Below are 27188 nucleotides of genomic sequence, written 5' to 3'. Positions count from 1 at the left end.
ACAGTGGCCGACATCCAACATACAAGTCTCAAGTATGAAGAGCTGGACTATACCAGGCCCTGACATGATTCACGCCTACTGGCTGAAGAAGCAAATGACACTCCATGAATGCCTGGTGACAGATGACCCAGTTGCTAACATCAGGGTCTCACCCTGACTGACTAACATGGGAGAACAATACTGATCATGAAGTATCCTCACAAGGGTACAACACCTTCGAGCTACCAGCCGATAACCTGCCTCTCCACAACATGGAAGAGCCTGTTAGGCATCATAGCAGCTAAGCTGGAAGGGCACACAAGTCAATACATGAGCAAAACTCAGAAATGAATTGGGAACAACACAGAGGGTCAAAGCATCAGCTACTGGTTGATAGAACAGTCCCCCAAGATGCTAAGACCAGACAGACCAACCCGAGCACAGCCTGGATTGACTACAAGAAAGCCTACAATTCAATGCCCCACACCTGGTTAATGGAGTGCTTGGCACTATACAAAGCCAACAGGACACTAATAGCCTTCATCAAGAACTCAATGCGGCAGTGGAAAACAACACTAGAGGCCAACTCGAAGACAGCCACACAGGTAACCATCAAATGTGGCATATACCACGTCCGGGTAGCATAGCGGTCTATTCCGTTGCCTACCAACACGGGGATGGCCGGTTTGAATCCCCGTGTTACCTCCGGCTTGGTCGGTCGTCCCTACAGACACAATTGGCCGTGTCTGCGAGTGGGAAGCCGGATGTGGGTATGTGTCCTGGTCGCCGCACTAGCGCCTTCTCTGGTCGGTCGGGGCGCCGGTTCGGGGGGGGGGCATAGCATGATCCTCCCACGCTCTACGTCCCCCTGGCGAAACTCCTCACTGTCAGGTAAAAAGAAGTGGCTGGCGACTCCACATGTATCGGAAGAGGCATGTGATAGTCTGCAGCCCTTTCCGGATCGGCAGTGACCGGGACGGCTCGGAAGAGTGGGGTAATTCACCGGATACAATTGGGGAGAATTTTTTTAAAACAAAAACAAATGTGGCATATACCAAGGTGATGCATAATCCCCACTGCTGTTCTACACGGGCCTGAATCCCATCAGTCAGATCATCACAGAGAGTGGACATGGATACAGGTTCAGAAGTGCTGTTGCCATCAGCCACATGCTATACATGGCTGACATCAAGCTGTATCCCGGGTATGAGCGAGACACTGACTCGCTGAGCCACCTCACCAGTGACGACATTGGGAAGTCATTCGGATTGGACAATTGTGGTCGAATGGTGGCAATAAGAAAGGTGGTGAGGACTGAAGGGGTTGAATTACCAGATGGCAGGATAACAGACATACAGGAGAGTTACAAGTACCTGGGTATTACACAGGTAAATGGAAACCACAAGGAGGCAGCAAGGAGGTCAGCTATAGCCAAATACCTCCAGAGAGTGAGGCAGGTCCTGAGGAGCCAGCTCAATGGGAAGAATAAGATCCAAGCCATCAACACATATGCCCTACCAGTCATCAGATACCCAGTTGGAATAATAAGCTGGCCAAAGAAGGTGGTAAAAGCCACAGATATCAGGACACAGAAACTCCTCACAATGTACAGAGAGTTCCACCCGAAGTCCAGGAGCCTAAGACTGTACGATAAGGAAAAATATGGGGCGGAAGGTTATTGAGTGTCAGAGCCACTATCCAGGATGAAAAAAGGAACATCCACGAGTACATGAGAACCCCCATGACGAACTGCTGAGGGAGTACCTCAGGCAGCAGAAGACAGAGTGGGGAGGAAGAAGAAGAGGTATGGAAGACTAAGCCCCTCCATGGGATGTACCATCGACAGCTAGAAGACATGGCTGTTATAGAGAAATCCTACCAGTGGCTAGAAAAGGCTGGACTGTAGGATCTTAGCAGCACAAGAACAGACATATGAGAGAAGAGAACAGTTTGCAATAGTCATTAGTCATAATCAATTAAGTCATCAATTAGTCATAATCTATACACTATAATCTCGTTGGCAGAACAGTGGTTGGAGGGGGGGTGTTTGTATGTATGTATGTATGTATGTATGTATGTATCTATTGAAGGGGATATAATCACGTGTAATGCATAGCTACCCTTATTCACAGGCTCAATACACTGATGGGTACATCAATCACTGCTCATGCACACACACACACACACACACACACACACACACACACACACACACACACACACACACACACACACACACACACACACACACACAGATGAATACACATCCTGCCCTACTCCCCGCAGAACAAGAAACTGGTGAACAGAGAGTGTGGTTGTTCTTTGTTAGCAGAGACAGTAAGTCATCCAGGGGTCAGGATGGATGGATCTATGAATGGATGGACAGATAGCTGGATGGAGAAGGTTGAGGGAGGGCTGAGAGGAGGTGGAGGGAGAACACGGTCCGTTTTTTGGGGTCTGGGACCACAGCCTCCTCAGAGGTGAAAAGTTGAATTTGCTGGCAGGTTTCTGAGCAGCACATCTCTCTCAGTCTCTCTCTGGTTCTGGTCTAGACAACTAGACCCCAGGGCCGCATTTTGGAAATGTTCTCGCAGACAAATTTGTTCTCAAACACCCATGGAGCTGGGGTAATTCCTGAATGCAGGCGCTAATTGGCTAACATTGAGGTCTTTGCTAGCCTAGGTGGTTGCTAGTTGCAAGAAGGTAGATAATAGATATTGAGGGGGCAGGAGTTATAGACAACCATCAGGTTTTGTTTCTGTCTGTAAAACAAGTTAAGGGTGGGGGCGCGCCCCGGTGGCTCACCTGATAGAGTGCGTACCACATAAGGCTGAGTCCTTACCGCAGTGGCCTGGGTTCGAATCCGGCCCGGGCCCTTTGCTGCGTGTCATCCCCTGCCTTTCCTGTATCTCTCAACTGTCAATGTTAAAATGAGGCCCCTGGACTGCATCTCTATTAAAAATGGTAACATCATGGGGATCGCCGGTTTGAATCCCCATGTTACCGCTGGCTTGGTCGGGCGTCCCTACAGACAAAATTGTCCGTGTCTGTGGGTGGGAAGCCGGATGTGGGTATGTCCTGGTCGCTGCACTAGCACCTCCTCTGGTTGGTCGGGGTGCCTGTTCGGGGGGGGGGACTGGGGGGAATAGCATGATCCTCCCACGTGCTATGTCTCCCTGGAGAAACTCCTCACTGTCGGGTGAAAAGAAGCGGCTGGCGACACCACATGTATCGGAGGAGGCATGTGGTAGTCTGCAACCCTCCCCGGATCGGCAGAGGGGGTGGAGCAACAACCGGGAAGGCTCGGAAGCGTGGGGTAATTGGCTGGGGAGAAGAAGGGGGAACCCCCCCTCCCCAAAAGAAAAAAAAAAGGTAACGTTTCATTTATTGCTGGAATTGAGGGTTGAACTGCTGGCCCCAATCTTCACCCAACCAACCCACCGTATTAAAACACACTCTCAGAAACTTCGTATACACATTAAACAGAAATCAATGTGTGGGCAAAATGTGTCACAACCTTAAACACATAGAAACCGCCGAGCCTTCCCCAGTTCCTTCCTAACCAACCCTCTGGTTTTGCAAGATTTCACCTCCCCTTTCCATAAACAAGTTATGACCCAAGACTCAAACTCCAGGTCATCTGATTGCAGCCATAAAGCAGCTCTGTTTGAAAAGCTTTTTCTTTCTGTTTTTTGTGTCGCCTCATCTACAGATGAAACACGTGGAGGAGCGCTTCGGGCCAGAAGCTAACAAAGAGGTCCTGCTCATGTGCATCGGAATCACATCGGGCGTGGGCCGTCTTATCTTCGGTAGGGTGGCCGACTACATGCAAGGAGTCAGCAAGGTCTACCTGCAGGTGAGCGCCTCCTCCGTCTTCACTTTGTCGGACAGAATTAGCCGCAAGAGGGCAGATGGTTCACAGGTCAAAATCCTGATTATAATTTCCCATTTGAAAAAAAAAACCCCAAAATCTCCCTAAATAAGATCTGTGTTTCATGTAAGCGGCAAAAATCATGGCTGATTTTTGAAGCCGAGGTGCGTCAAGACGCAGTTCTTCTAATTGCCGCAAGATACTGTCTCCAGAAAGACCTGGGTTGTACAGAAGCCGATGGGGAAACCCCAGCTTCTCTCTGCACTGGGGTCTGACTTGCTAACGTCATCTGTACTGATTTGCGTTTCGGTGAGGATTTTGAAAATCCTTGTTCCATTACTAAGCGTATAAAGGCGTAAATATCGTTATGTTTGGGGCCATGTTTGCCTTGATTGACAGGTCTCTCTCTGGAGTGACTTGACAGATTGCTCATGCGTCTGAAGCAGGTCGTGCCAAATTTAGATGCACCGGCTCTGGAATCCGACAAGATGGAGGCGACCGTAAACACGAAACTCTAGGCCAAGAGAGTAACCACTCTCCTCTCTCCGTCCCAGGTGTCTTCCTTCTTAGTCATCGGCCTGATGTCCATGATGATCCCGCTGTGCGAGATCTTCGGTGGCCTGATAGCGGTGTGCCTGCTGATGGGCCTGTTTGACGGCTGCTTCATCTGCATCATGGCCCCCATTGCCTTTGAGCTGGTGGGCCCCAAGGACGTGTCCCAGGCCATTGGCTTCCTGCTGGGCCTGATGTCTGTGCCCATGACCGTGGGGCCTCCCATTGCAGGTACGACTTGACACATTTTAGTCATAATAAGAACAGTAATGAAACGATTAGTCAATTAATTGATTAGTCGACCAATAGAAAATTAATCGACTACAATTTTGGTAGTCGATGAATCATTTCAGTCTTTCATCAAGTATAAATACCAAATATTTTTTGGCTGCAGTTTCATAAATGCTAAGATTTGCTATCAATTCAGTATTGTCTCTGATTTACACCATCCATCCATCCATTATCCGAACCGCTCATCCTGCTCTCAGGGTTGCGGGGATGCTGGAGCCTCTCCCAGCAGTCACTGGGCGGCACCATTATGAAATGAATACTTGTGGGGGGTTTTTGGCTGTTGGTCAGACTAAATAAACGGTTTTGAGACATCACTCTGGAAATTTTAACGTGGCCATTCAACAGCGTTTTTTACTTTTAACAAACCAAACGATTAATCTTAAAAAAAATAAAATAAAATTGATAGATTAACCGATTGTGAAAATAATTGTTAGTTGCAGCCCCAAAGAAGGCAAAGAACCAAAACAAGAATTATTCAACTTGTGAAGCTCTTTGCTAAAGTGAAAGTTTACATTCAAGATCATCAAAAAGAAGGCGGCAAAGCTCACGACTCATGGATATGGTTATGTAATATCCATGAGTCATGATAATAATCAGAGTCCGAGTCTAAATCAGTTTTATACGCCAAGTAGTATGTTTCCATGTGAGGGATTTGACTTGGTATGCTGCTCTAAGTTGCACGCATATACAAGTAAATAACTACATACAATGATTATACAAAATAAAGACACAATTGAAAATAAAGATATGAAAAAATAAAGATATTATAATAGATTAGGAAATGGTGAGTGCCAGTCCAAGTATGAGCAATATTCAAGGTGTATAATAATAGAGATGCACTATAATCCACCCCTGTAACATATTGAAAGTGAGCCTGGCAAGATGTGAGACGATAGCATGATAATAATCTACTACTTTCACATCCGCCACAGTGGATCATCTGTTTCCATCTCTTCCTGTCCTCTGCATCTTCCTCTGTCACACCAACCACCTGCATGTCCTCCCTCACCACATCCATAAACCTCCTCTTTGGCCTTCCTCTTCTCCTCTTCCCTGGCAGCTCCATATTCAGCATCCTTCTCCCAATATACCCAGCATCTCTCCTTCACACATGTCCAAACCATCTCAAACTTGCCTCTCTTGCTTTGTCTCCAAACCGTCCAACCTGAGCTGTCCCTCTAATATACTCGTTCCTAATCCTGTCCTTCTTCATCACTCCCGGTGAAAATCTTATCATCTTCACCTCCACCACCTCCAACTCCGCCTCCTGTCTTTTCATCAGTGCCACTGTCTCCAAACCATATAACATGGCTGGTCTCACAACCATCTTGTAAACCTTCCCTTTAACTCTTGCTGGTACCCTTCTGTCACAAATCACTCCTGACTCTCTTCTCCACCCACTCCACCCTGCCTGCACTCTCTTCTTCACCTCTCTTCTGCACTCCCTGTTACCTTGGACAGTTGACCCCAAGTATTTAAACTCATACGCCTTCGTCACCTCTACTCCTTGCATCCTCACCATTCCACTGTCCTCCCTCTCATGATAATATCATCTTATGATAATAATAATTATAATGATAATAATAATGATAACATGATAATCATAATACTAATTATTATTATTATACTTATAGTAATGAAAGTGTTATGGGTCTAGTTCAATTATGAAATTATGGGATGGAAATTTGCTGACGCTCAGGTGTTTATTGTTCACCACACGCTGCAGATTGACCATTTTATGACTGCAAAAAATGAAATAAAAAACCCTCTGCATCTAACTGGTTCACGTCAGCGCCCTCTGGAGGAAAAGGGAATTTTACAGGCATGCGTACGCGTAAGGAGTCGAGCTATTCCCTGATCTCTTGTGTCATCTGATCTTCAGTAAGTGCAGTGTTTATCTGATGAATTTGCCCAGTGTGAATTAGAAATCTGCTCCTTTCACGCTTTTCTAACCGGAAGTTTCCAGGCTGGTCTCAAACACAACAGCACCCAACGGGGTGAAGTTGCACTCTCGAAGGCTTTGATTTTGAAACGCAGGCGGTGTTAAATAAATAAATTGCATATTCTTGACATTCGTTAAGCATCGGCACACTCATGATACCGTTGTTTATCTGTTCAATCAAAAAGTGTTAGCGCCAAATGGTGGAAGCTACAGCATGGAGGATACACATCATGACAGACCTCTCACCAGTTATTTCCTCTGAAAAACATACACAGTGTGTTTGTGCATGTGTGTCGGGGGGTGGGGGGGGGCAATTGCCGTTAATAGGAGTTCTGTCCTGTTGGGTCCTCCTGACCTGTCAGCAGATCCAGTTTAAAGGGAGTCCAGATTCTCTGACGCGCCTCTGTCTGGTTTCCGATGAGCGCTGTTGTGTTTTAAGAGCACCGTGAAAACAGACTCACACGTGTTCTCGGTCCAGCTGCTAGTGAGGTCAGCGCAGGTCGGAGCCTCGGGACACAAAGACACAACACATGAACCAGTTCAACCAGTCTTTTCTTTCTTTCTTGCTCACATTTCAACTTTCTTTCTCTCTTTCATTTTCAATCCTTCTTTCTTTGTTTGTCTTTTCCTTTCCGCCCCTCTATCTGTGTCTCTCCGTCTCTCTCTATCTGTCTGTCTCTGTCTCTGCAGGGTTCCTGAGGGACCGGCTGAAGAGTTATGACGTGGCCTTCTACCTGGCCGGTATCCCACCCATCATCGGGGGGGCGGTGCTGTGTCTGATCCCCTGGGTGGAGGCCAGGCGTAAGAGGAGAGAGGAAGAGGAGGCCCTCAGGAAAGGGCAGGACGTCACCCAGAAGATGCTGGACGGCGAGAAGGCTCAGGGAGACGTGGCGTACAAAAGCGGAGACCCCGAGTCTGTTCTGTAAACCAATAGCCCCACCCCCCCACCCCCACCCCCAATTCCATCCATACCCCCCCGCCCCCCCCCCCCCGCCCAACCGAGCGAACTGAAACAAACACACAAGAGGCAGACACCTCGGGGACTGCTGACAGCATATTTTATAAAAGAAAAGTATGAAATGTGTGTGTGTTAGCGCGTGTGTATTTACCTGTGAGTGAAAGAACCGGATTGTAAGGACTGCCATTAATGGTGGAAGAAAAGAAAAAAATGCCAAAGCTTTGATACATATCAGATATAAACGTATAGATCCGAGTGCCGTTCGCAGTTTTAACATGAATGTGATTCTAAGAACTATGCATTAGATTGTTTTACTATGATTAGCCAGCTGCCAAATCAACTTGAAGGTTAGAATAGAAATATGAAAAAATATATATGTTCAGTTTTATATCTGTGACAAGGGAAAGCATGCTTTTACTTACCCGTAGGTGCACTATGAAGGCTGCAGACCCCGAATCAACGGCCAGTTTCACAACCCAATTCCTCACTTTACAACAGGCATTGTTTTTCTTTTCTTTGTGTATCTACGGCGTAGCAAGAACGAGACGTAAGTTATACGACATAGCCAGTCTTAAGTTTGCACACTAACGTTGTTTTAGCCTATCACAGTATTTCAGATGCAAAGTGAAAACCGCCACATTTTAACGTTGCCACATCTATTTGCTCTCTCCAACGGTGCCCTAAGACAAACCCGCCCGTTCGTTTTTATTTTTGCCGATATTGTAAATATTGGAGGCCATTTGTAATTTGAGGAGAGGTAACTGCCGCCCTATAGAAGAGCCTAGTCAAATCATGTGAGTTGGTTTGGTAAGCTCCTGGTTGTAGATGCACTCGGGCCGTCTGTCAAGCACAGCAGCGTTATATTCCAGCAGGGATAAGGACGTCTGCAGCATCTCGAAGTATTCCCATTCAGACCAGTTTATTCCCAAGGCTGGATCCGGAAAATCTGATTTATTTTTTACAATATTGCTGGAATGATTAATGCAAAAGGCTGCTTTCTGCTTGTACTGCACCATGTGAATGAACCCTTGATGGGCGCAGTACCTAGGAGCTTTTTTTTATTCCTGTTTTATTTTTGTCATTATTATTACATTTTCCGTTTGGACTTTGTTTTCTTGATTTAGTTTCAAGCCGGCGCAGGAAACGTAACCCACCGCACATCTGTCGCTTGCCATGAAGCGTGTGTATGGGATGGATGTGAATGCTGATTTCATTTAGTGCCTGTTAACATTGTGTTTGGATTGTTAATCGATTTTTAGTCTCGACGCTAAGCAGCATTTCTTCTTTTAATACGTAAGACAGTGGTGAGAAAAATGTCAGTATTTTTTTTTCTCTCTCTCCATCTGCTCTTCCTTTCTTTGGTCCGACATCTTTTAGCAGACAGTGTAATGTGGGAGAAGTGGTACTGTTGAACCTCTTAGGAAAATATTATGGAAATAGGCAGAGGTGGCGAACTCCGCTCCAGAAAGTAGAGGTACTAACCATGTATTTGCTCCAACCCATGCACTAAACCAGCTGATTTTAATTAGCACAACACCTCAGCCAGGTAGGAGAACTGAGTAGTGAAATCAGCTGGTTTGGGCCATGGGTGGAGCAAATACATGGTTAGGACTTCTACTTTCTGGAGCCGGGTTTTCCACCTCTGTAAACAGATGAATAAAACAGGTGAGACGATTCAAACAGCAGAAGTCACAGCCTTTGGGTGGTAAAGATTAAATGAGTAAATAACAGATAAGGGTAAAAGAAAGAGATTGTGTAATTGTGAGAAGGCGGGAATCCCACTAAAAGATAAGTGTGGACGTTTGACTTTTAAAGTGAACACACAAAAAATACATAGTAGTGTAACCGGTTATTTTCTTGCTCGGTGCGGGATTCGATACGGGGTGAACTGCACCGCAAGGCGACGTCACTAACCGCTCGGCTAAAGGGTCGGACCCGCTAGCTAGGGGCTAACGTTTCTTATTAGTAGTTTACAGTAGAGATGATCATTTTGATTTTCACCGGTTTACAGTAATCCAGTGGTTATGTACCTGCAGGAGGACTCCACCAAGGCCTGGGATGCGACCAGACGTGAGTGGCATTAATCTGGCTAGCAAGGAGGCCCTCGGTCGGGTTAATGTCGAGTTAATCACTGGTGTAAACTACCAATAACACACGTTAGCCCCTAGCTAACGAGTCTGACCCATTAGCCGAGCGGTTGGCGACGTCGCCTTGTGACGCAGTACCCATCGTATCGAATCCCGCACCGAGTAACAAAATAACCGTTTATACGTTCGGCTCATCGATCTTTGGTAGAAAGTTTTGTTTTGGATTTTCGTATTTTCATATTGTATTTATTGTTTTTTTGTTGTTTTTTTTCCATTAATTTGTCGAGCAACGTCACCGTGTCCATAATTCGTGTTTGCCTGTAACGCTGATTTACCCAAGACCAAACGTTATGAGGGGGAAATGGCGGCCTCTCGAGGCCGTCCCATCTGTTTAGTTGAAGCGCCCCGTGCCGTCCACGCTTACCTGCAGCTCAGACACGCCCCCCTCCCCTCCCCTCCCCACCCACACACACAATAGAGGAAATCACCTTCGACACTTTGTGGACCGGATGTGACGTTTTTACTGCTAGGCGCAAAAGGTCGTTTCCCCGTAACGTCAAACCGTCCCAGCCGGCGCGCGACCCGTCCTTCACCGTTGAAATGTGGTAGAAATGTCAGCCGTCGTCCCAACGTTAAAAAAAAACAAAAACCCAAAACAAACACGTCGTTATAACCGGTTATAACGTGGTTATAGAAACAACGTGGTAATATAAACGTCGATTCGCGTTGCAAAATCGAGACAAAATTCATGGGGCGTCCGGGTAGTGTAGCGGTCTATTCCATTGCCTAACACGGGGATCGCCGGTTCGAATCCCCGTGTTACCTCCGGCTTGGTCGGGCGTCCCTGCAGACACAATTGGCCGTGTCTACGGGTGGGAAGCTGGATGTGGGTGCGTGTCCTGGTTGCTGCACTAGCGCCTCCTCTGGTCGGCCGGGGGTGTCTGTTCGGGGGGGGGGCTGGGGGAATAGCGGGATCCTCCCACGCGCTACGTTCCCCTGGCGAAACTCCTCACTGTCAGGTGAAAAGAAGCGGCTGGCGGCGACTCGTGTGTCGGAGGAGGCGCGTGGTAGTCTGCAGCCCTCCCCGGATCAGCAGAGGGGGGTGAGCAACATCCGGGACAGCTCGGAAGAGCGGGGTAATTGGCTGGGTACAATTGGGGAGAAATCCCCCCCCCCCAAAAAAAAATCAACAGTGATTCAACCCTGATCCGCGACGTTGATTCGCCCGTGAACGAACCGTCGAAATGCGGGCTCTCCCATAGCAAGTGTCTTGACACCATCTACCTCAGACGTCCTAAATGGAAAAAGTTGGCGTCACGTCATCATCCGGACCACTAGGGGGCGCGCCTTGTAGCGTTTACTCATAGTGACCAGCGGCTGCCATAGCACAGAGCCAGCGTTCGCATGGGGGGGGGGGGCATATGGGGGCGCCTGTGACTGAAGTCTGGATGTAGTTGTCGTCTTAAGCGTGGGGGTAGTAATCAGAACCCACCCGGCTCCGAATCTGAAGATGTGACCCAACCTGAACAGGGCACCACGCCCGGCGTTTACATGTCTGACGTGACCCGTTTATAGCACCCGCCTTTGAATCAGAGCTTTGGATTTGACCGGTGTGCGTGGTGTTGGCAACTATATTGTAACGTGCGTGGATAAGAAGACACGCTGGCCGCCGGCTGGCGGGTCCGGCCCTCTAGTCGAGCGGTTAGCGATGTCTCCTGCGGTGCGGGCGACACGGGTTCGATTCCCGGCCGCGGCACTTCCTGTGGTCGCGTCGCCCTCCGGAATTCGTTTCAATATCTTGTCCTTTATTTGTCAGTCTGATCGTGCTGTTCAGCAATAAGAGCCTCGAGTAATTTCCAGTGTGAAAGAAATTACTCAAGTTAACTTTGTACCTCTGAGGTTTGAGTTGATTCGCTGTGGTGTGACTAGTTCCCGGGTGGGTGACTCTTTTAGACTTGAGGTGGCTGTTGATTGAGACTGGTTTTGTTGAGATGATCCATGGCCCCCAAAGAAGCTTTACGACTTTCCTGACGCGCGTGCGTGCGTGCGCGTGCGTGCGTGGGCCGAAGGAGAACTGGACGAGACATCCTGTCTTTCCCTGTTTTGTTTGTATGAAGTGATGGCTTAGACCAAATTTATTGACATTGACTTGTCTCCATCTTATGTGTAGAATGTTTAATCTCATCGTTTACACAGAGGTGTGTGTGATGTCGGGGCTGACCTGGTGGGGGAGAGTGTGGGGTCTGCACGGCTCAACGTTTGGGAGACTTTCATGGTTGTGCTAAGGGCTGCAGTGCTTGCAGCTGTATTTTTTTGGTATTTTGATTTTTTGTTGCTGTCATTACTGGGGCTCTTTTTGGGCTTTCCCAGCAAACAAAACACGTCCCCAGCACGTCCCCCTAACGGTCCTCTCCGAACATCCGGTAAATGTCATTGTGTAGGGTTATCATTACGTCACGGGGACGTTATTGCGGGACGTCCCTGTAACGTCCCGAGGACATTACAGGGTCGTTAGGGGAACGACCTCCTGACGTCCCCGTGACATCCCGGGGATGTTGTTGCAGGACGGCCCTGTAACGTCCCGAGGACATTACAGGGACGTTAGGGGAACGTCCTCCTGACGTCCCCGTGACATCCCGGGGATGTTGTTGCAGGACGACCCTGTAACGTCCCGAGGACATTACAGGGACGTTAGGGGAACGTCCTCCTGACGTCCCCGTGACATCCCGGGGATGTTGTTGCAGGACGACCCTGTAACGTCCCGAGGACATTACAGGGACGTTAGGGGAACGTCCTCCTGACGTCCCCGTGACATCCCGGGGATGTTGTTGCAGGACGACCCTGTAACGTCCCGAGGACATTACAGGGTCGTTAGGGGAACGTCCTCCTGACGTCCCCGTGACATCCCGGGGATGTTGTTGCAGGACGACCCTGTAACGTCCCGAGGACATTACAGGGTCGTTAGGGGAACGTCCTCCTGACGTCCCCGTGACATCCCGGGGATGTTGTTGCAGGACGGCCCTGTAACGTCCCGAGGACATTACAGGGTCGTTAGGGGAACGTCCTCCTGACGTCCCCGTGACATCCCGGGGATGTTGTTGCAGGACGGCCCTGTAACGTCCCGAGGACATTACAGGGTCGTTAGGGGAACGTCCTTCTGACGTCCCCGTGACATCCCGGGGATGTTGTTGCAGGACGACCCTGTAACGTCCCGAGGACATTACAGGGTCGTTAGGGGAACGTCCTCCTGACGTCCCCGTGACATCCCGGGGATGTTGTTGCAGGACGACCCTGTAACGTCCCGAGGACATTACAGGGACGTTAGGGGAACGTCCTCCTGACGTCCCCGTGACATCCCGGGTATGTTGTTGCAGGACGACCCTGTAACGTCCCGAGGACATTACAGGGTCGTTAGGGGAACGTCCTCCTGACGTCCCCGTGACATCCCAGGGATGTTGTTGCAGGACGACCCTGTAACGTCCCGAGGACATTACAGGGACGTTAGGGGAACGTCCTTCTGACGTCCCCGTGACATCCCGGGGATGTTGTTGCAGGACGGCCCTGTAACGTCCCGAGGACATTACAGGGTCGTTAGGGGAAAGTCCTCTAGACATTCCAGGGACGTTATTGCGGGACGTCCTGTAATGTCCAGGGGACATTAGGGGAAGGTCTTCTAGACGTCCCCGGGATGTCCCGGGGATGTTGTGGACACCGGACGTTCGGAGAGGACCTTTAGGGGACGTGCTGGGGATGTTTTTTTTTTTTTTTTTTTTGCCGGGTTGTTTTCACCTGTATTTGCGGCCTTATTGAAACAGCCGTGTACCAGTTTAATGTGAGTGTATGAAGACAGCATGGAAAAGCACAAGGAAATCTGTGTAGTCAAGACAGTGCCCTCTCACCACGTCCAGCCCGTCTCTACATGCCTGTGCTACTGTTTGTTTGTCTCTGTAACATTCAATCAGATATGTATTATTTGCTGCGATGCTTTTATCTTGCATAGTGTTGATAATTCAAGTCCCTTATGCATTACCCAGGATGTTTTCTACTTAAAAATATATATTTTTTGCAGTTGTGTATGATTTGGGTCCTTGCTTTCTGTTATGGGATGTACTGTACTACTTTGTAAACGCCACGAAAAAGGATTCAGCATTTTCAAGAGAGTAAAGGAAACGTGGAGGATTTCAGTGATGTTCTTGAACTGTATCTGCCGGCTACCCGGGGTCAGCAGGCCACCGCAAATCCAGCACAAGATATAATCACATTACCCCCCTGTCTTTTGTGATGCATAAACCTGAGACCATCGGTATTTTCAAACTATATACCCTCGGACCACGCAAGCACATGGGGAAGTCAGGCCTGATCCAGTTCACTGTTAGCCTTATCATGCTAACATTAGGAAAGGAAGCTCACACATGTTCATATAAACCCCACCTACACTGTTGACAAACTTTTTTTTATTTTTTTTTATTTGGTGATACAAACCTGCATCAAATGACTGAAAAATGGCCAGAGAGAGAAGTTTTAATGAGGAATTTCATCTTATACGCCTACCAATTAGTGTCTTTACCAGTCTGGACAGCACATTTTGCAGCACAAAAACAACCAATTGAAAGCCGGACTGGGTTTCATGTCAGTTGTTTTTCTCCACAAAAGACGAACCTTCTCTTCTCTCGGGGGTCCGGGTCCACCAGGTAGTGTAACAGGTCACACATGAAGCCAAACCTGGGCTGTCTGTTGAATCCAGTCTCAGCACACACCAGGCCAGCCCGCCGGTTGTGTTTGACAGCTTTTGGTAAAGTCCATCGTCAAACCACCGTCTGTAAATATTTACTGCAAGATGAAAGTAGTTGTGGAATTTACCTTTTTTCTCTTTATTGATTAGCAACATGTGAGGAAAATATTAAATCCTAAGGGGAAATTATCTATCAAACATGAAACATTGTAACTCTGAGAAAATTAATATATTATATTAATATATTGACTGTGTTTCTGATAGCACCCTGTTTGACGCATTTATCGAGACACCACACAGGTTTGATTGCCTTTAGTTACCAAATGTTTTCATTTCAAAACTGAATCTGGCAGCAATGAAACTGCCCATTCATCCATCATCTATACACACCGGACCGGGAGCCGGTCCATCGCAGGGTTCACACACACACACACACACACACACTTATGGAAAATGTAGAGACTCCAGTTCTCCCAACATGCATGTCCTTGGACTGTGGGAGGAAACCGGTGCACCTGTGTCAAACACACACACACACAATAAATAAATGAACAAATATATGAATGAAACCCACTATGCTGCCATGTAGCCCATGGGATCCCCTTCCTAAAGGGATCCATAGGCCTCATTTATGAAATGTCCTTATGCACAAATTTGTTCTTCCACACTCATGGAATAGTCCTTGGAAGACAATGTTGTCTTACAGGTGGGAACAAAGCCTGATGGGGTTGGGTTTTTTTTATAACCCCTTCCCACTGACGTGTTCTGTCTCCCTTCATGCAGCCAGCAAATCACCCAGGCTTGCAGAGGCATCGGTGTTAGCTAGCTAGCTAGCTGGTGTCTCGGTTCAAGGGTCACTCTGGCTCTTCTTCTGTCTTCTCTGTGAGAGAAACCTGACGGCTAAAATATTCTACGAGTGTGCGTTAAACAAAAAAATTGCGAGTAAGAGCGTTTCATTAATAAGGCCCGGTGGGGGATCACGGGCCTGCAGTTGCTATTCCCCACCACTAGGAGTCGCCATTTCCCCCCTCCGTCTTTAATTTAACGCTCGCCACTTCCTGTAGCGTCAGCTGAACCTACCCGTCTCCGAATTAGCATATGTCACCTTTCCGCGCCCGCCGGGACCCCCCCGCCGCCCGTCCGTCCCGCGTCGTTTGGCCGTCCGCCATGTCTCCGGCTCGTCTGGGGTGACGCCGTTTCAACGAGGCCGGCCGGAGGAACGGTCGGCGAGAGAAGAAGCCGGGAAACTCGGCGCCGCTCACCGCCGCCGTACGTTGTGCGCGCGAGCCGTGCGTTGCGCGCGCGGGCCTCTTCCACGTCCGCGCGGTCAGCCGTAACGACGGTAACGACACGCGCACCGACCGCAGCAGCGGCATGTCCGCCTCCGCCGTCAAGAAGAAACACGTCCGTTTCGCCAGCATGGAGGACGACGGCGACAACGACGACCAGGAGGAGGACACCCTGTTTGACAAGAGGCGGGACGCCGGCCGACGGCTCAAAAGCGCGCTGAAAGCGGGGAGGAGGAGGACGACCGCGGCCAAACCGGCTTTCGCCGGGCCGGACGTCGTCGGAAGCGGCTCCGCCGGCGGCGGCGCCTGCGGCCGCTGGGTGGTCACCTTGGCGCTCTGCGCATCCTTCCTGGGGCTGGTAAGAGGGGGACGGGGGGAGGGAGGAGGGGGGATGTTTTGTTTCTCCTGCGAGGGACCCCCCGCGCTGTTGAGGCGTCTCTCGCGCTCCTCTCCATTGAACGCTTCGCACATGGCCCAGGTTCACCCCGCGGTTAGCCGCCATAACCACTTCCTCTATAGGCCGCTGGAATCGGCTGCGCCGATACCACTTTACTACCTTCACTACTACGCAGGGGCGGATCTACGGGGTGGCAACACTCTGGGACACAGTCTTGCCACCCCTTTGCCACCCCATTTATAACTCAGATAATATGTTTTAAAGTATATTTTATGTACGTGCATGGGGAAGGTCAATGAGACCCCCGCACCAAACTCATCTCAAACAGAAGTCGCCGATTTAGAATCCCCCCTCCCCCCTCACAGGCGCGGATCTACAGGGTGGCAAAGGGGTGGCAGCTGCCACCTCTGGGACAGTCTTGCCACCCCTGTTGCCACCCCGTTTATAAACCAGATAATATGTTTTTAAAGTATGTTTTATGTACATGCATGGGGAAGGTCAACGAGACCCCGCACCAAACTCATCTCAAACAGAAGTCGCCGATTTAGAATCCCCCCTCCCCCCTCACAGGGGCGGATCTACAGGGTGGCAACAGGGGTGGCAGCTGCCACCTCTGGGACACAGTCTTGCCACCCCAGGGAAAAATCTCTAGATCCACTACTGCTACTACGAAAGGCCAAAAAACATTATTTTTTTTAGAAATGAATGAATGAATGAATGAATGAATGAATGAATGAAAAGCAATGTCTCGTGCCAACGTGACAGTGTGTATATGTTAAGTAGGGGGGGGGTTGCCTTAACAGCTCAATAACAGCACCTTGTGTTGTCACCCGAGGGAAGTCGTTGCCCCTCCTGGTTGTGGGTAACCGTGTCCTGTTTGCAGGAATAGGTCGTTGCTGTAAAACTCGTTCTTCAGCTGCTAACTGATCGCCGAGATCCGCCCTGCAAGCGTGTCACTGGTGCTCCCCTCCATCCTGAAGGCACAGAGTAGACAGCTTTTTCTTCTTTATATATATATATATATTTTCATTGAACATTGTTCATATTCATGTACAGATTCTTGAAGAAAGTTCATTATAAAACAAACATGGCAAACATACATTCCGTCCAACAATACACAGAGATATCCAGAGTGCCAAAGGGAACAGTATGTAAACACTTCTATACAGCATATCAGGAAGTACATAGAGGTTGAATGTCACATGACAAATATACGGTAATGTATTATGAAAATAAGGGTACAAACAATAATCAATTAAATACATGACATACACTAATTGAAAATAATAAAACACAGCCCGTCATACACGGGGGGATTAATAAGGATATCAGTCTTCTGATTCAGTGGGAAAATGTTTTACCGCCTCATAAATCTTTAGAGCTTTTGTATCGGTCATTAGTTTTAAAGATTTCAAGTATAATCTCAATTCGTTTAAAAAAAGCAACGAATTTGGGGGGACGACTTAAAGTATCTTTTTTTATGAATAAAGAATTTGGCTAGGCAGAGGGTTACATTACAACAGAGCTCATCGTTTTGCAAAATCATACCAAGTACAGAGTAGACAGCTGCACGACAAGGAAATACGGTTTGTTTGTTTTTCCTTCCATTTCCTTCCAGCTCGGGTTCGAACCACTAACCTCTGAGTCATGAGCTACTCCGTGATCGTTATCTTGATGGTGCACCGTGTGGATGTACTGAGGAGAAAACTATCTGCAGATTGGTCCAATGGCTTGGGGGCCTTTTGTATTCTGTTGCAAAGAAATTAATGTTTTACACAATACCTTTCACTCCCTTGAGCTTGACGTTACTAAACGTCTCGATTCGCCTTAGGTTGTTGGATATGTTTGCCGGATACTCCTGTTTGTCGTGCTTTCAGAGTGCTGAATATGGTCTTTGTGGTTTCTATGTCGTCACCCCACCATATGAAACTCCTATGTGCTGTAGGCTGCGAGTGCTTTTTTGATTTATTTCTTTTCTTTTCTTCCAATCTCCAGGGGATGAGCATTTCGGTTATCGGCCCTACCTTTGAGGACCTAGCGGTGAATGTCAAAAAGAACATCAGCAACATCTCCTACATCTTTGTGGGACGCTCCATGGGCTACATCGGTGGCTCTCTGCTGGGAGGCATCCTCTTCGACTGCATGAGTCCCCATCTCCTGTTAGGTAAACCCCGAGTCTGACATACGTGGTTACACGTGGCCACTATTCATATGCTGGTTTTTTTTATTTTTTATTATTGCTTGTGTTACAGCCCCTACTTCGCATCAGAGTAAAAAAAATAGTTTGGAGTTTTTGAGGTCTGTCTCTATTTTATACTGACTGCTCATCATGTAGGTCTCACTTTCATATTCAGCCATCTGTTTGAATGTGTGTGTGTGTATGTCGGCCCTGTGATGGCCTGGCGGCCTGTCCAGGGTGTCTCCCCGCCTGCCGCCCAATGACTGCTGGGATAGGCTCCAGCATCCCCGCGACCCTGAGAGCAGGATAAGCGGTTCAGATAATGGATGGATGGATGTTTATTCAAACCGCACATGCAGATCCTGCTTTGCCATCCGCAGTTAAATACAATTATTGGGAGACAGATGGGCAATCTCAGTTCAGAGCAAAAAAACCCAAACACCCCATGGTTCAGCCTGAGCAAGCATAATGCCACAGCAGTCTATTATAGCGCATTTGAGTGGTTGTTTTAAAACTTTACAGTATAGTCAGATACGGCTGTTTCCTACCACCTGTTTGAACCCTACCGTGTAACTTTCTGCAACACAGCCTACAAAAGATTACCAGCAGGGGTCACTCCACCGCAGCACAGCAAAGCAAACACATAAGAGGAGATTTAAAAAAAACAAAAAACTGTAATTTTTCTATTTAATTTTTATTTGACCACTCAGGTTCACTATAATAGACCGCTGTAGCATTACATTAGCTTATTGGGCAGAGGAGTGTTTTTTTTGACCCCACTGAACAAGGTTTATAGATTATTCCCCCACCAATTGCACTGAACTGTAGATGGTAAGCTGGAGTTGTGTGTCCAGTGTGGAAAAACAGATGAAAGACTGAAAATGAAGCCTCTGTGTGTACTACATGAGCAGTGAGTGTATATAATACAAATATACTACTACTTTTGGCTGTTCCTGTTAGGGGGCGCCATAGCGGATCATCCGTTTCCATTTCTCCCCGTCCTCTGCATCTTCCTCTGTCACACCAGCCACCTGCATGTCCTCTCTCACCATATCCATACACCTCCTCTTTGGCCTTCCTCTTCTCCTCTTCCCTGGCATCTCCATATTCAGCATCCTTCTCCCAGTATACCCAGCATCTCTCCTCCATACATGTCCAAACCATCTCAATCTTGCCTCTCTTGCTTTGTCTCCAAACCGTCCAACCTGGGTTGTCCCTCTAATATACTCGTTCCTAATCCTGTCCTTCTTCATCACTCCCAATGAAAATCTTAGCATCTTCAACTCTGCCACCTCCAGCTCCGCCTCCTGTCTTTTCATCAGTGCCACTGACTCCAAACCATACCAAATAGCTGGTCTCACAACCATCTTGTAAACCTTCCCTTTAACTCTTGCTGCTACCCTTCTGTCACAAATCACTCCTGACACTCTTCTCCACCCACTCCACCTTGCCTGCACTCTCTACTTCACCTCTCTTCTGCTCTCCCCATTACTTTGGACAATTAACCCCAAGTATTTAAACTCAAACACCTTCATCACCTCTACTCCTTGCATCCTCACCATTCCACTGTCCTCCCTCTCATTCACACATAGGTATTCTGTCTTGCTCCTACCGACTTTAATTCATCTTTTCTCCAGTGCATACCTCCACCTCTCCAGGCTCTCATCAACCTGCACCCTACTCTCACTACAGATCACAATGTCATCCGCAAACATCATAGTCCACGGAGACTCCTGCCGAGTGTATATAATACAAATAGACTTCAAAAATCCCGAACTTTTCCTTTCAAAGTTCTCCTCTGACACTCAAAACAGTGGGCAGAATTTAATGTCGATGAATGCAGGTACAGTGGCTTGCAAAAGTATTCATACCCCTTGAACTTTTCCACATTTTGTCACGTTACGACCACAAGCATAAATATATTTTGTTGGAATTTTATGTGAAAGACCAACACAAAGTGGCACACAATTGTGAAGTACAAAGAAAATTATACATGATTTAAAAAAAATTTTTAAATAAAAAACTGAAAAGTGCAGCGTGCAAAAGTATTCAGCCCCCCTGAGTCAATACTTTGTGGAACTGCCTTTTGCTGCAATTACAGCTGCAAGTCTTTTGGGGTATGTCTCTACCAGCTTTGCACGTCTAGAGACTGAAATTTTTGCCCATTCTTCTTTGCAAAACAGCTCAAGCTCAGTCAGATTAGATGGAGAGCGTTTGTGAACGGCAGTTTTCAGATCTTGCCACAGATTCTCAGTTGGATTTAGGTCTGGACTTTGACTGGGCCATTCTAACACATGAATATGTTTTGTTTTAAACCATTCCATTGTAGCCCGGGCTTTATGTTTAGGGTCGTTGTCCTGCTGGAAGGTGAACCTCCGCCCCAGTCTCAAGTCTTTTGCAGACTCCAACAGGTTTTCTTCCAAGATTGCCCTGTATTTGGCTCCATCCATCTTCCCATCAACTCTGACCATCTTCCCTGTCCCTGCTGAAGAGAAGCACCCCCAGAGCATGATGCTGCCACCACCATGTTTGACCGTGGGGATGGTGGTGTGTTCAGAGTGATGTGCAGTGTTAGTTTTCCGCCACACATAGCGTTTTGCATTTAGGCCAAAAAGTTCAATTTTGGTCTAATCTGACCAGAGCACCTTCTTCCACATGTTTGCTGTGTCCCCCATATGGCTTCTGGCAAACTGCAAACGGGACTTCTTATGGTTTTCTTTTAACAATGGCTTTCTTCTTGCCACTCATCCATAAAGGCCAGATTTGTGCAGTGCATGACCAATAGTTGTCCTGTGGACAGATTCCCCCGCCTGAGCTGTGGATCTCTGCAGTTCGTCCAGAGTCACCATGGGCCTCTTGGCTGCATCTCTGATCAGTGCTCTCCTTGTTCGGCCTGTAAGTTTAGGTGGACGGCCGTGTCTTGGTAGGTTTGCAGTTGTGCCATACTCTCTCCATTTCCGGATGATGGATTGAGCAGTGCTCCGTGAGATGTTCAAAGCTTGGGAAATCTTTTTATAGCCTAACCCTGCTTTAAACTTCTCCACAACTTTATCCCTGACCTGTCTGGTGTGTTCCTTGGACTTCATGATGCTGTTTGCTCCCCAATATTCTCTTAACAAACCTCTGAGGCCATCACAGAACAGCTGTATTTGTACTGAGATTAGATTACACACAGGTTGACTCTATTTAGTCATTAAATCAACATTCGATCATTCAGCAATCATCAGGCAACTTCTGAAGGCAATTGGTTGCACTCAGAGAAAAGGGGGCTGAATACTTTTCCCCTTTCCCGTTTTTTATTTGTAAAAAACATTTAAAATCATGTATAATTTTCTTTGTACTTCACAATTGTGTGCCACTTTGTGTTGGTCTTTCACATAAAATTCCAATAAAATATATTGTGGTCGTAACATGACAAAATGTGGAAAAGTTCAAGGGGTATGAATACTTTTGCAAGCCACTGTAGATGTGTGACTTAATACTCTTCTTACTCTAGGACTCTAGCTACTGCTGTACAAAAAGTGAAAGAGAGTTGAATCAGTTCATCTGGTCACAGCGTTTATTGAGAGATTCGTTTCATCACTCATCTAAGTGACCTCTTCAACTGACTGCAGGTATCCCACCCTTATAAACAATACAGTGGCATCACGACCCAAGCCAGCGATCGGTTTCATATGCAAATATGGGTGTGACCATTAACTAGAGTTACAATGGCCACGTGTTGTCTGTGAATGTTCTCATTCATCCGGGTCATGGTTATCCAAAGGAGCTGGATCAAGTGCAACTGGACTTGGTATATATCCGTGAAGACGTTTGGCCTCTCATCCAAGAGGCTTCCTCAGTTGGTGCCTTTCTGACTAGACCAAGCTAGTCTGACTGGCTGGTGATGAGACTCAGAATTTATCCTCTTTGGAGTCGTTGTCAGAGCTATAGAGCCATGGACATCTATAGCTCTGACAGTGGACATCAATAGCTCTGACAACGACTCCTAGAGGATAAATTCCGAGTCTCATCACCAGCAAGTCAGACTAGCTTGGTCTAGTCAGAAAGGCACCAACTGAGGAAGCCTCTTGGATGAGAGGCCAAACGTCTTCACGGATATATACCAAGTCCAGTTGCACTTGATTCAACTCCTTTGGATAATGGCCATGTGTCCTACTCACACAGGATGTGGAAATGTTTGCAATCACAGCCTTGTAAGATGGCGGTGGTTTCTGTCAATAAACGTTGCATCCGCCGCTCTGATGGCCGAGCGGAATAAACCGCCGTCCTTGCAGCCCGCTCGTCACGTGGCTGGGAGGTTCGTATCCCGGACTCGCCGTAACCGGTCACGGCCAGAGCGTCCACGGGGTTAGGCCTTCATTAGGCCACCCTTACCCGAGGGATAGTGGGTGTAGCTCGGTGTAGTGTTCGGGGACTCGTCGTTCTCCAGCGACCCCTCTGGCCAATCCGGGCGCCTGCAGCCAAGCAACCGAAAGCGTTCTCATACGTCTCCTTCGCGGCCTGAAGGTGACGCAATCCATGCGAGGCTTCCGCGTGTGAAAGCGCGAGAGCAGCCGACACGAGTTTGAAGGAAGCTGGTGTTACGACGATCTCCTTCCTGTGGAAACGTGAGCCAGGGGAGGTATTCGACAAGAGTTCCGGCCATATGCCGTTGGGTTAATCGGGTGGGATAAGGGGAAAAACCAGAAATACATTTATAAAAAAAAGCAAAAACATAAAAACCGTTGTATCCACTGTATGGGTGGCAAGTGGTTAGCGCTGTCGCCTCACAGCAAGAAGGTCCTGGGTTCGAACCCTGGGGTCGTCCAACCTTGGAGGTCATCCCAGGTCGTCCTCTGTGTGGAGTTTGCATGTTCTCCCCGTGTATGCGGTGGGTTTTCTCCGGGTGCTCCAGTTTCCCCCACCATCAAAAAAAAAAGAAGAAAAGAAAAGACATGCATGTTAGAGTTAGTACCCCTGTCTGTGTCCCTGACCGAGGCATGGCAAGACGCACTGGAGTTGGTCCCCGGTTGCTGCCTGGCGGCTGCCCACTGCTACTAGCTACACAGCTAGGATGGGTTAAATGTAGAGCGTAATTCCCTACGGGGGTCAGTAGAGTATATCAAAAACAAACAATCCAAAAAAAAAAATAATCCAGATGAACTGATTCAATCTTCTTTGATTTTCTTACCTTGAGTATTGCATAGACATGTCCAAAAAGTGGTTTGTCCGCCATTTCTTTACTGGTTTATCGAACAATAGATCTCTTTCAGTGAATGTCGGACATAAACGAGGGACAGTATAAGACAGTCTTATCAGGTTGGGAGGTTTGAAGCAGTAAAACTGATTCTAATGGTGATTTTTATTCTGCCAGGGCTTTCTATGCTGGTCACAGCGTTCGGCATGTGTGCCATCCCATTCTGCAAGAAGGCTCTCCTCCTGACCGCGCTCATGTCCAGCATTGGAATATCTATGGGGATTCTGGATACATGTGAGATACTTCCTTAACGTGTGCGCACGCACGCATGCACACACACACACACACACACACACACACACACACACACCTCATGTTTTTTGGTACAGTGCCACCATCCTGGTATAGAGTCAACTTTTCATGGATAGAAAAAAGAGCGGTGGAATTTACTCATTTCTCATCTCAACGCCATAAGTAAATTTTGACATTTTTGAAATGAGTTATCAATAGGAAGGATTGATCTGAAGATGATACATTTTACTTTTCATCAGGGAGACAATGGTGATGACACTGTTATCAACATTAAAAGAAAATACAAAAAAAATGGAGATACGAGGTCTCTAGCACACTGATGATAGTTCACATGATTTCAGTTTGGAGTATGTGATGGTATTTGCCAACAGCTAATATTTTTGACTGCTTTCTCTCAGGCGGGAATGTGCTGATCTTAAACACATGGGGCAACCAGGCAGGACCACACATGCAGGCCCTGCACTTCAGCTTTGCTGCAGGGGCGTTTGTTTCGCCGATAATAGCCAAGCTGCTGTTCGGGCCTGACCTGGACACGCATAAAAACGCCAGCATGGAAGCCATATTGACCACGCCCACCAAAAGTGCCCTCTCTCGTCCTGCAGAACAGATCACCAGGGCGCCCCTCTCCCTCATCCGCTACGTCCACAGCTGGAGCAGCACCCTCAAGTCCATGTGGGCGTATGTCGTAATCGGGTCATTTGTTCTCCTCGTCTCCATCCTCTTCTTCATCCTCTACTTCCGCAGCAGCCCGTTGCGCGACAAAACCCGTACGCCATCGGGGAAGCCCCTGGTGGCCAGACATCACACTGCACTCATGGTCATGCTCTTCTTCTTCTTCTTCTGCTATGTGGGTGCGGAAGTGGCATACGGCTCCTTCATCTTCACCTACGCCAAGGACTATGCCCACATGGATCAGCAGCAGGCAGCAGGGCTCAACTCCCTGTTCTGGGGCACGTTTGCCACCTGCCGAGGGCTGGCCATCTTCTTCGCTGCCTGTTTATACCCAGGCACTATGATCCTGCTGAGCCTGGTGGGCAGCACCATCTCCTCCCTGCTCCTCTGCCTCTTCAGCAGGGAGAAGGTGGCATTGTGGGTCTGCACAGGTCTCTATGGGGCCTCCATGGCCACCACCTTCCCCAGTGGCATCTCCTGGGTGGAACAGTACACAACCGTGACGGGCCACTCAGCGGCTACGTTTGTGGTTGGTGCTGCCCTCGGTGAGATGGTGCTCCCTGCCCTGCTGGGCTTCCTGCTGGGGAAGTTCCAGGACCACCCCCTGTTGATGTACCTGTCCTTAGTCACCGCCACCATCACCTCCATCCTCTTTCCCGTCGCCTACAAGCTGGCCTCATCCCCTGCTGGACAGGGTAGGAAACCCCGTGCCAGGGGTCGCCCCGATGCCGACGAGAGTGAGTACCGCCAGGCGCTGCTGGATTCAGGAGCCAATGAGGAGGAGGAAGAAGAAGAGGACGAGGGGCGAGAAGACAACGAGGCCGACCACTGGAACGATGCGGACTTTGAGGTCATCGAGATGGATGATGCCGTGAGCCCTATGAGTTCTCCCAGTAGGGGATCCTCCTTCCCACTGGATGCTACTAGACCGAAAGGGAGCACTGCTGACACCACCATCACCTCTGCCACCCCAGTGTCAGAGGTCTCAGTTGGAGCCTCCTTTTCCGACTCTCTCCCCTTGATAGGTGACTCCCCCAGGCGTAAACTGCTGCTAACACTGGAGAGGGAGAAGAAGGATTAGCTGTCCCCTCCTTTCTTTGTGACCCGTAAGTGCTGCCTAGCTGTCAACATCTACTTCGGAGGTTCCCAACTCCAGTTCTCCTAACCCTGCCTACTGCTGGTTTTCTGTTCCATCCAGACGTAACACCGAGAGTTTTTGAAACCGTCACAACAGCTGAAGGTAATAAAACTAACCGGCAGAATAGAAAAGCAGCAGCGCCAGACATCCCGAGGACCGGACTGACAACCGCTGGTCTACTAGAAAAGGTCTGTGCCGTCGGAGGAATCTGTGTCGTCTTGTAGCTGTCGAGGTGTTCGCAAATCCTGTTTCTGTACAGCCCTGCTGGTTTTTCTGTGCAACACTGTTTTGCTTTTTTCTCTCTCTCTCTGAAACGCAAGGAATCAGCCTACAAATGCCGCTGCCCATAAGGTAGAGTGTATACTTGGGCTCCCACACAGGCGAGGACTAGTGTAAGTAGTACAATTCAACATCTACAATAGTGTTCCAGCAAATAATGACACTACTGTGAATAGCTGTACTTGTATCACAACAAAACTCTTAGAAATAATTCTGCCCCATCGAACCCTGTGGGGAGCTTCTACTGTTTGACCCCCACCCCTTGACGCGAGGTCGGAGGGGTGGGTTACAAGATTTGGTGCCTTGCTCAAGGACACTACAGCGGTGTGGATGCCTGCGGACGTGGAGGCTTGAGGCCGCAGTCAGAGAAGAGCGTCCCTACTTCCTGCTGTCAAGTCGACCTCCTCATGGTCCAGTTTACTTTTGCACATCGTCTCTCGAGCTGTTGTAGAAGACGGATCATCAGTACGGCCTGATGCGAACGTTGGTTTTGTTTTGGTTTATGCACTTTTTTAAAGATTTGAATGTTTCAAAAACGCGTTTGGTTTGTACTGGAGTCTGTCATATGTCATGTGATCTTTTTTTGGTTTTTGGTAAATGAAGTCATCGGAGACATTTTAATACATTGATTTTTTATTATATCAATTTCAGACCTCCACCCACAGAAATGTCCATTAAAAACTAACAAAAAAAAAACCCCACTTTATTTTTACATTTATACAAATACACAGATCCTGTGTATGGCGGTACGAGGATTTATAGTTCATTTACATGATTCAATGACTTGTCTGGACATGGATAAAAGCATTAGAAACGTGTACAAACCCATCTGCACAAGGAAACCATAGACTCTTCATGACATAAATTATCAAAGTACAGTATTGCAACAGTCCCAGATGTCCAAAAAATAGAAAGGAAAAAAAATGAAATGATTCCTCCGTCCTCTCTGGGTAGAAACCTCCGCGTATAAAGTATTACGTCAGTCATTTCTGCACAGCAATACAATCAGGGTGAAAAGGGTCAACTGACAGCGTCGAAAAATGAGAATCCGTTAAAACAACTGACTGGATTGCATTCATGGCCGGAACTTTACTATTTTTTCCCCCCCTCTCGATGATAAACGCACAGTGAGACTCCAGTTGGGGGCGCTGTACAAGAGCTATTTACAAAAAGACTTTAGTCAAGAAAAAAGAAAATGAAAACGGTAGAGTCAGTCAGTGGTTTTAATGTCCGTATAAGAACTGTGGCGTTCCTCAGAGAACAATGTTCGGACTTTCAAGTCTTGCTCTCTGGAACTGCTACAGCGCTTTGGAGACACACACACACACACA

General features: G+C 48.0%; 3 protein-coding genes across 3 annotated transcripts in view; 2 read left to right on the top strand and 1 right to left on the bottom strand.

Moving 5' to 3' along the window:
* The window catches only part of slc16a10 (solute carrier family 16 member 10), an 84054-nt gene extending 76493 nt beyond the window's left edge, over nucleotides 1-7561 (top strand). The window contains exons 4-6 of the mRNA XM_056294220.1: nucleotides 3692-3835; nucleotides 4405-4633; nucleotides 7326-7561. Coding sequence (XP_056150195.1) covers nucleotides 3692-3835; nucleotides 4405-4633; nucleotides 7326-7561 — 609 coding nt within the window. The remainder of the gene's footprint in view (nucleotides 1-3691; nucleotides 3836-4404; nucleotides 4634-7325) is intronic.
* A 4029-nt stretch (nucleotides 7562-11590) lies between these two features.
* LOC130125576 (uncharacterized) lies at nucleotides 11591-15589 on the bottom strand. Its single transcript, XM_056295178.1, has 2 exons — nucleotides 15493-15589; nucleotides 11591-14497 (listed from the first exon to the last, which is right to left on the bottom strand). The coding sequence occupies exon 2, from the start codon at nucleotides 13337-13339 to the stop codon at nucleotides 12146-12148; it is 1194 nt and encodes a 397-aa protein (XP_056151153.1). The 5' UTR covers nucleotides 13340-14497; nucleotides 15493-15589; the 3' UTR covers nucleotides 11591-12145.
* Nucleotides 15590-15779: 190 nt separating this feature from the next.
* Nucleotides 15780-25756, top strand: mfsd4b (major facilitator superfamily domain containing 4B). The gene is made up of 5 exons (XM_056295177.1): nucleotides 15780-16059; nucleotides 18094-18262; nucleotides 23634-23750; nucleotides 24167-25546; nucleotides 25639-25756. The coding sequence occupies exons 1-4, from the start codon at nucleotides 15787-15789 to the stop codon at nucleotides 25519-25521; spliced, it is 1914 nt and encodes a 637-aa protein (XP_056151152.1). The 5' UTR covers nucleotides 15780-15786; the 3' UTR covers nucleotides 25522-25546; nucleotides 25639-25756.
* Nucleotides 25757-27188: the final 1432 nt, after the last annotated feature.

This window comes from Lampris incognitus, chromosome 15 (assembly GCF_029633865.1).
Source record: "Lampris incognitus isolate fLamInc1 chromosome 15, fLamInc1.hap2, whole genome shotgun sequence".
Taxonomy (NCBI): domain Eukaryota; kingdom Metazoa; phylum Chordata; class Actinopteri; order Lampriformes; family Lampridae; genus Lampris; species Lampris incognitus.
The sequence above is the reverse complement of the archived record's forward strand: the minus strand, read 5'-3'. Positions and strand labels throughout refer to the sequence as shown.

Bases quoted from the DNA above. Each gene is read 5' to 3' on its own strand.
- LOC130125576 (XM_056295178.1), bottom strand. From the start codon at position 13,339: ATGTCCCCTGGACATTACAGGACGTCCCGCAATAACGTCCCTGGAATG.
- mfsd4b (XM_056295177.1), top strand. From the start codon at position 15,787: ATGTCCGCCTCCGCCGTCAAGAAGAAACACGTCCGTTTCGCCAGCATG. The intron at 18,263-23,633 runs GTAAACCCCGAG...TTATTCTGCCAG, and splicing joins GAGTCCCCATCTCCTGTTAG to GGCTTTCTATGCTGGTCACA. The intron at 23,751-24,166 runs GTGAGATACTTC...GCTTTCTCTCAG, and splicing joins TATGGGGATTCTGGATACAT to GCGGGAATGTGCTGATCTTA.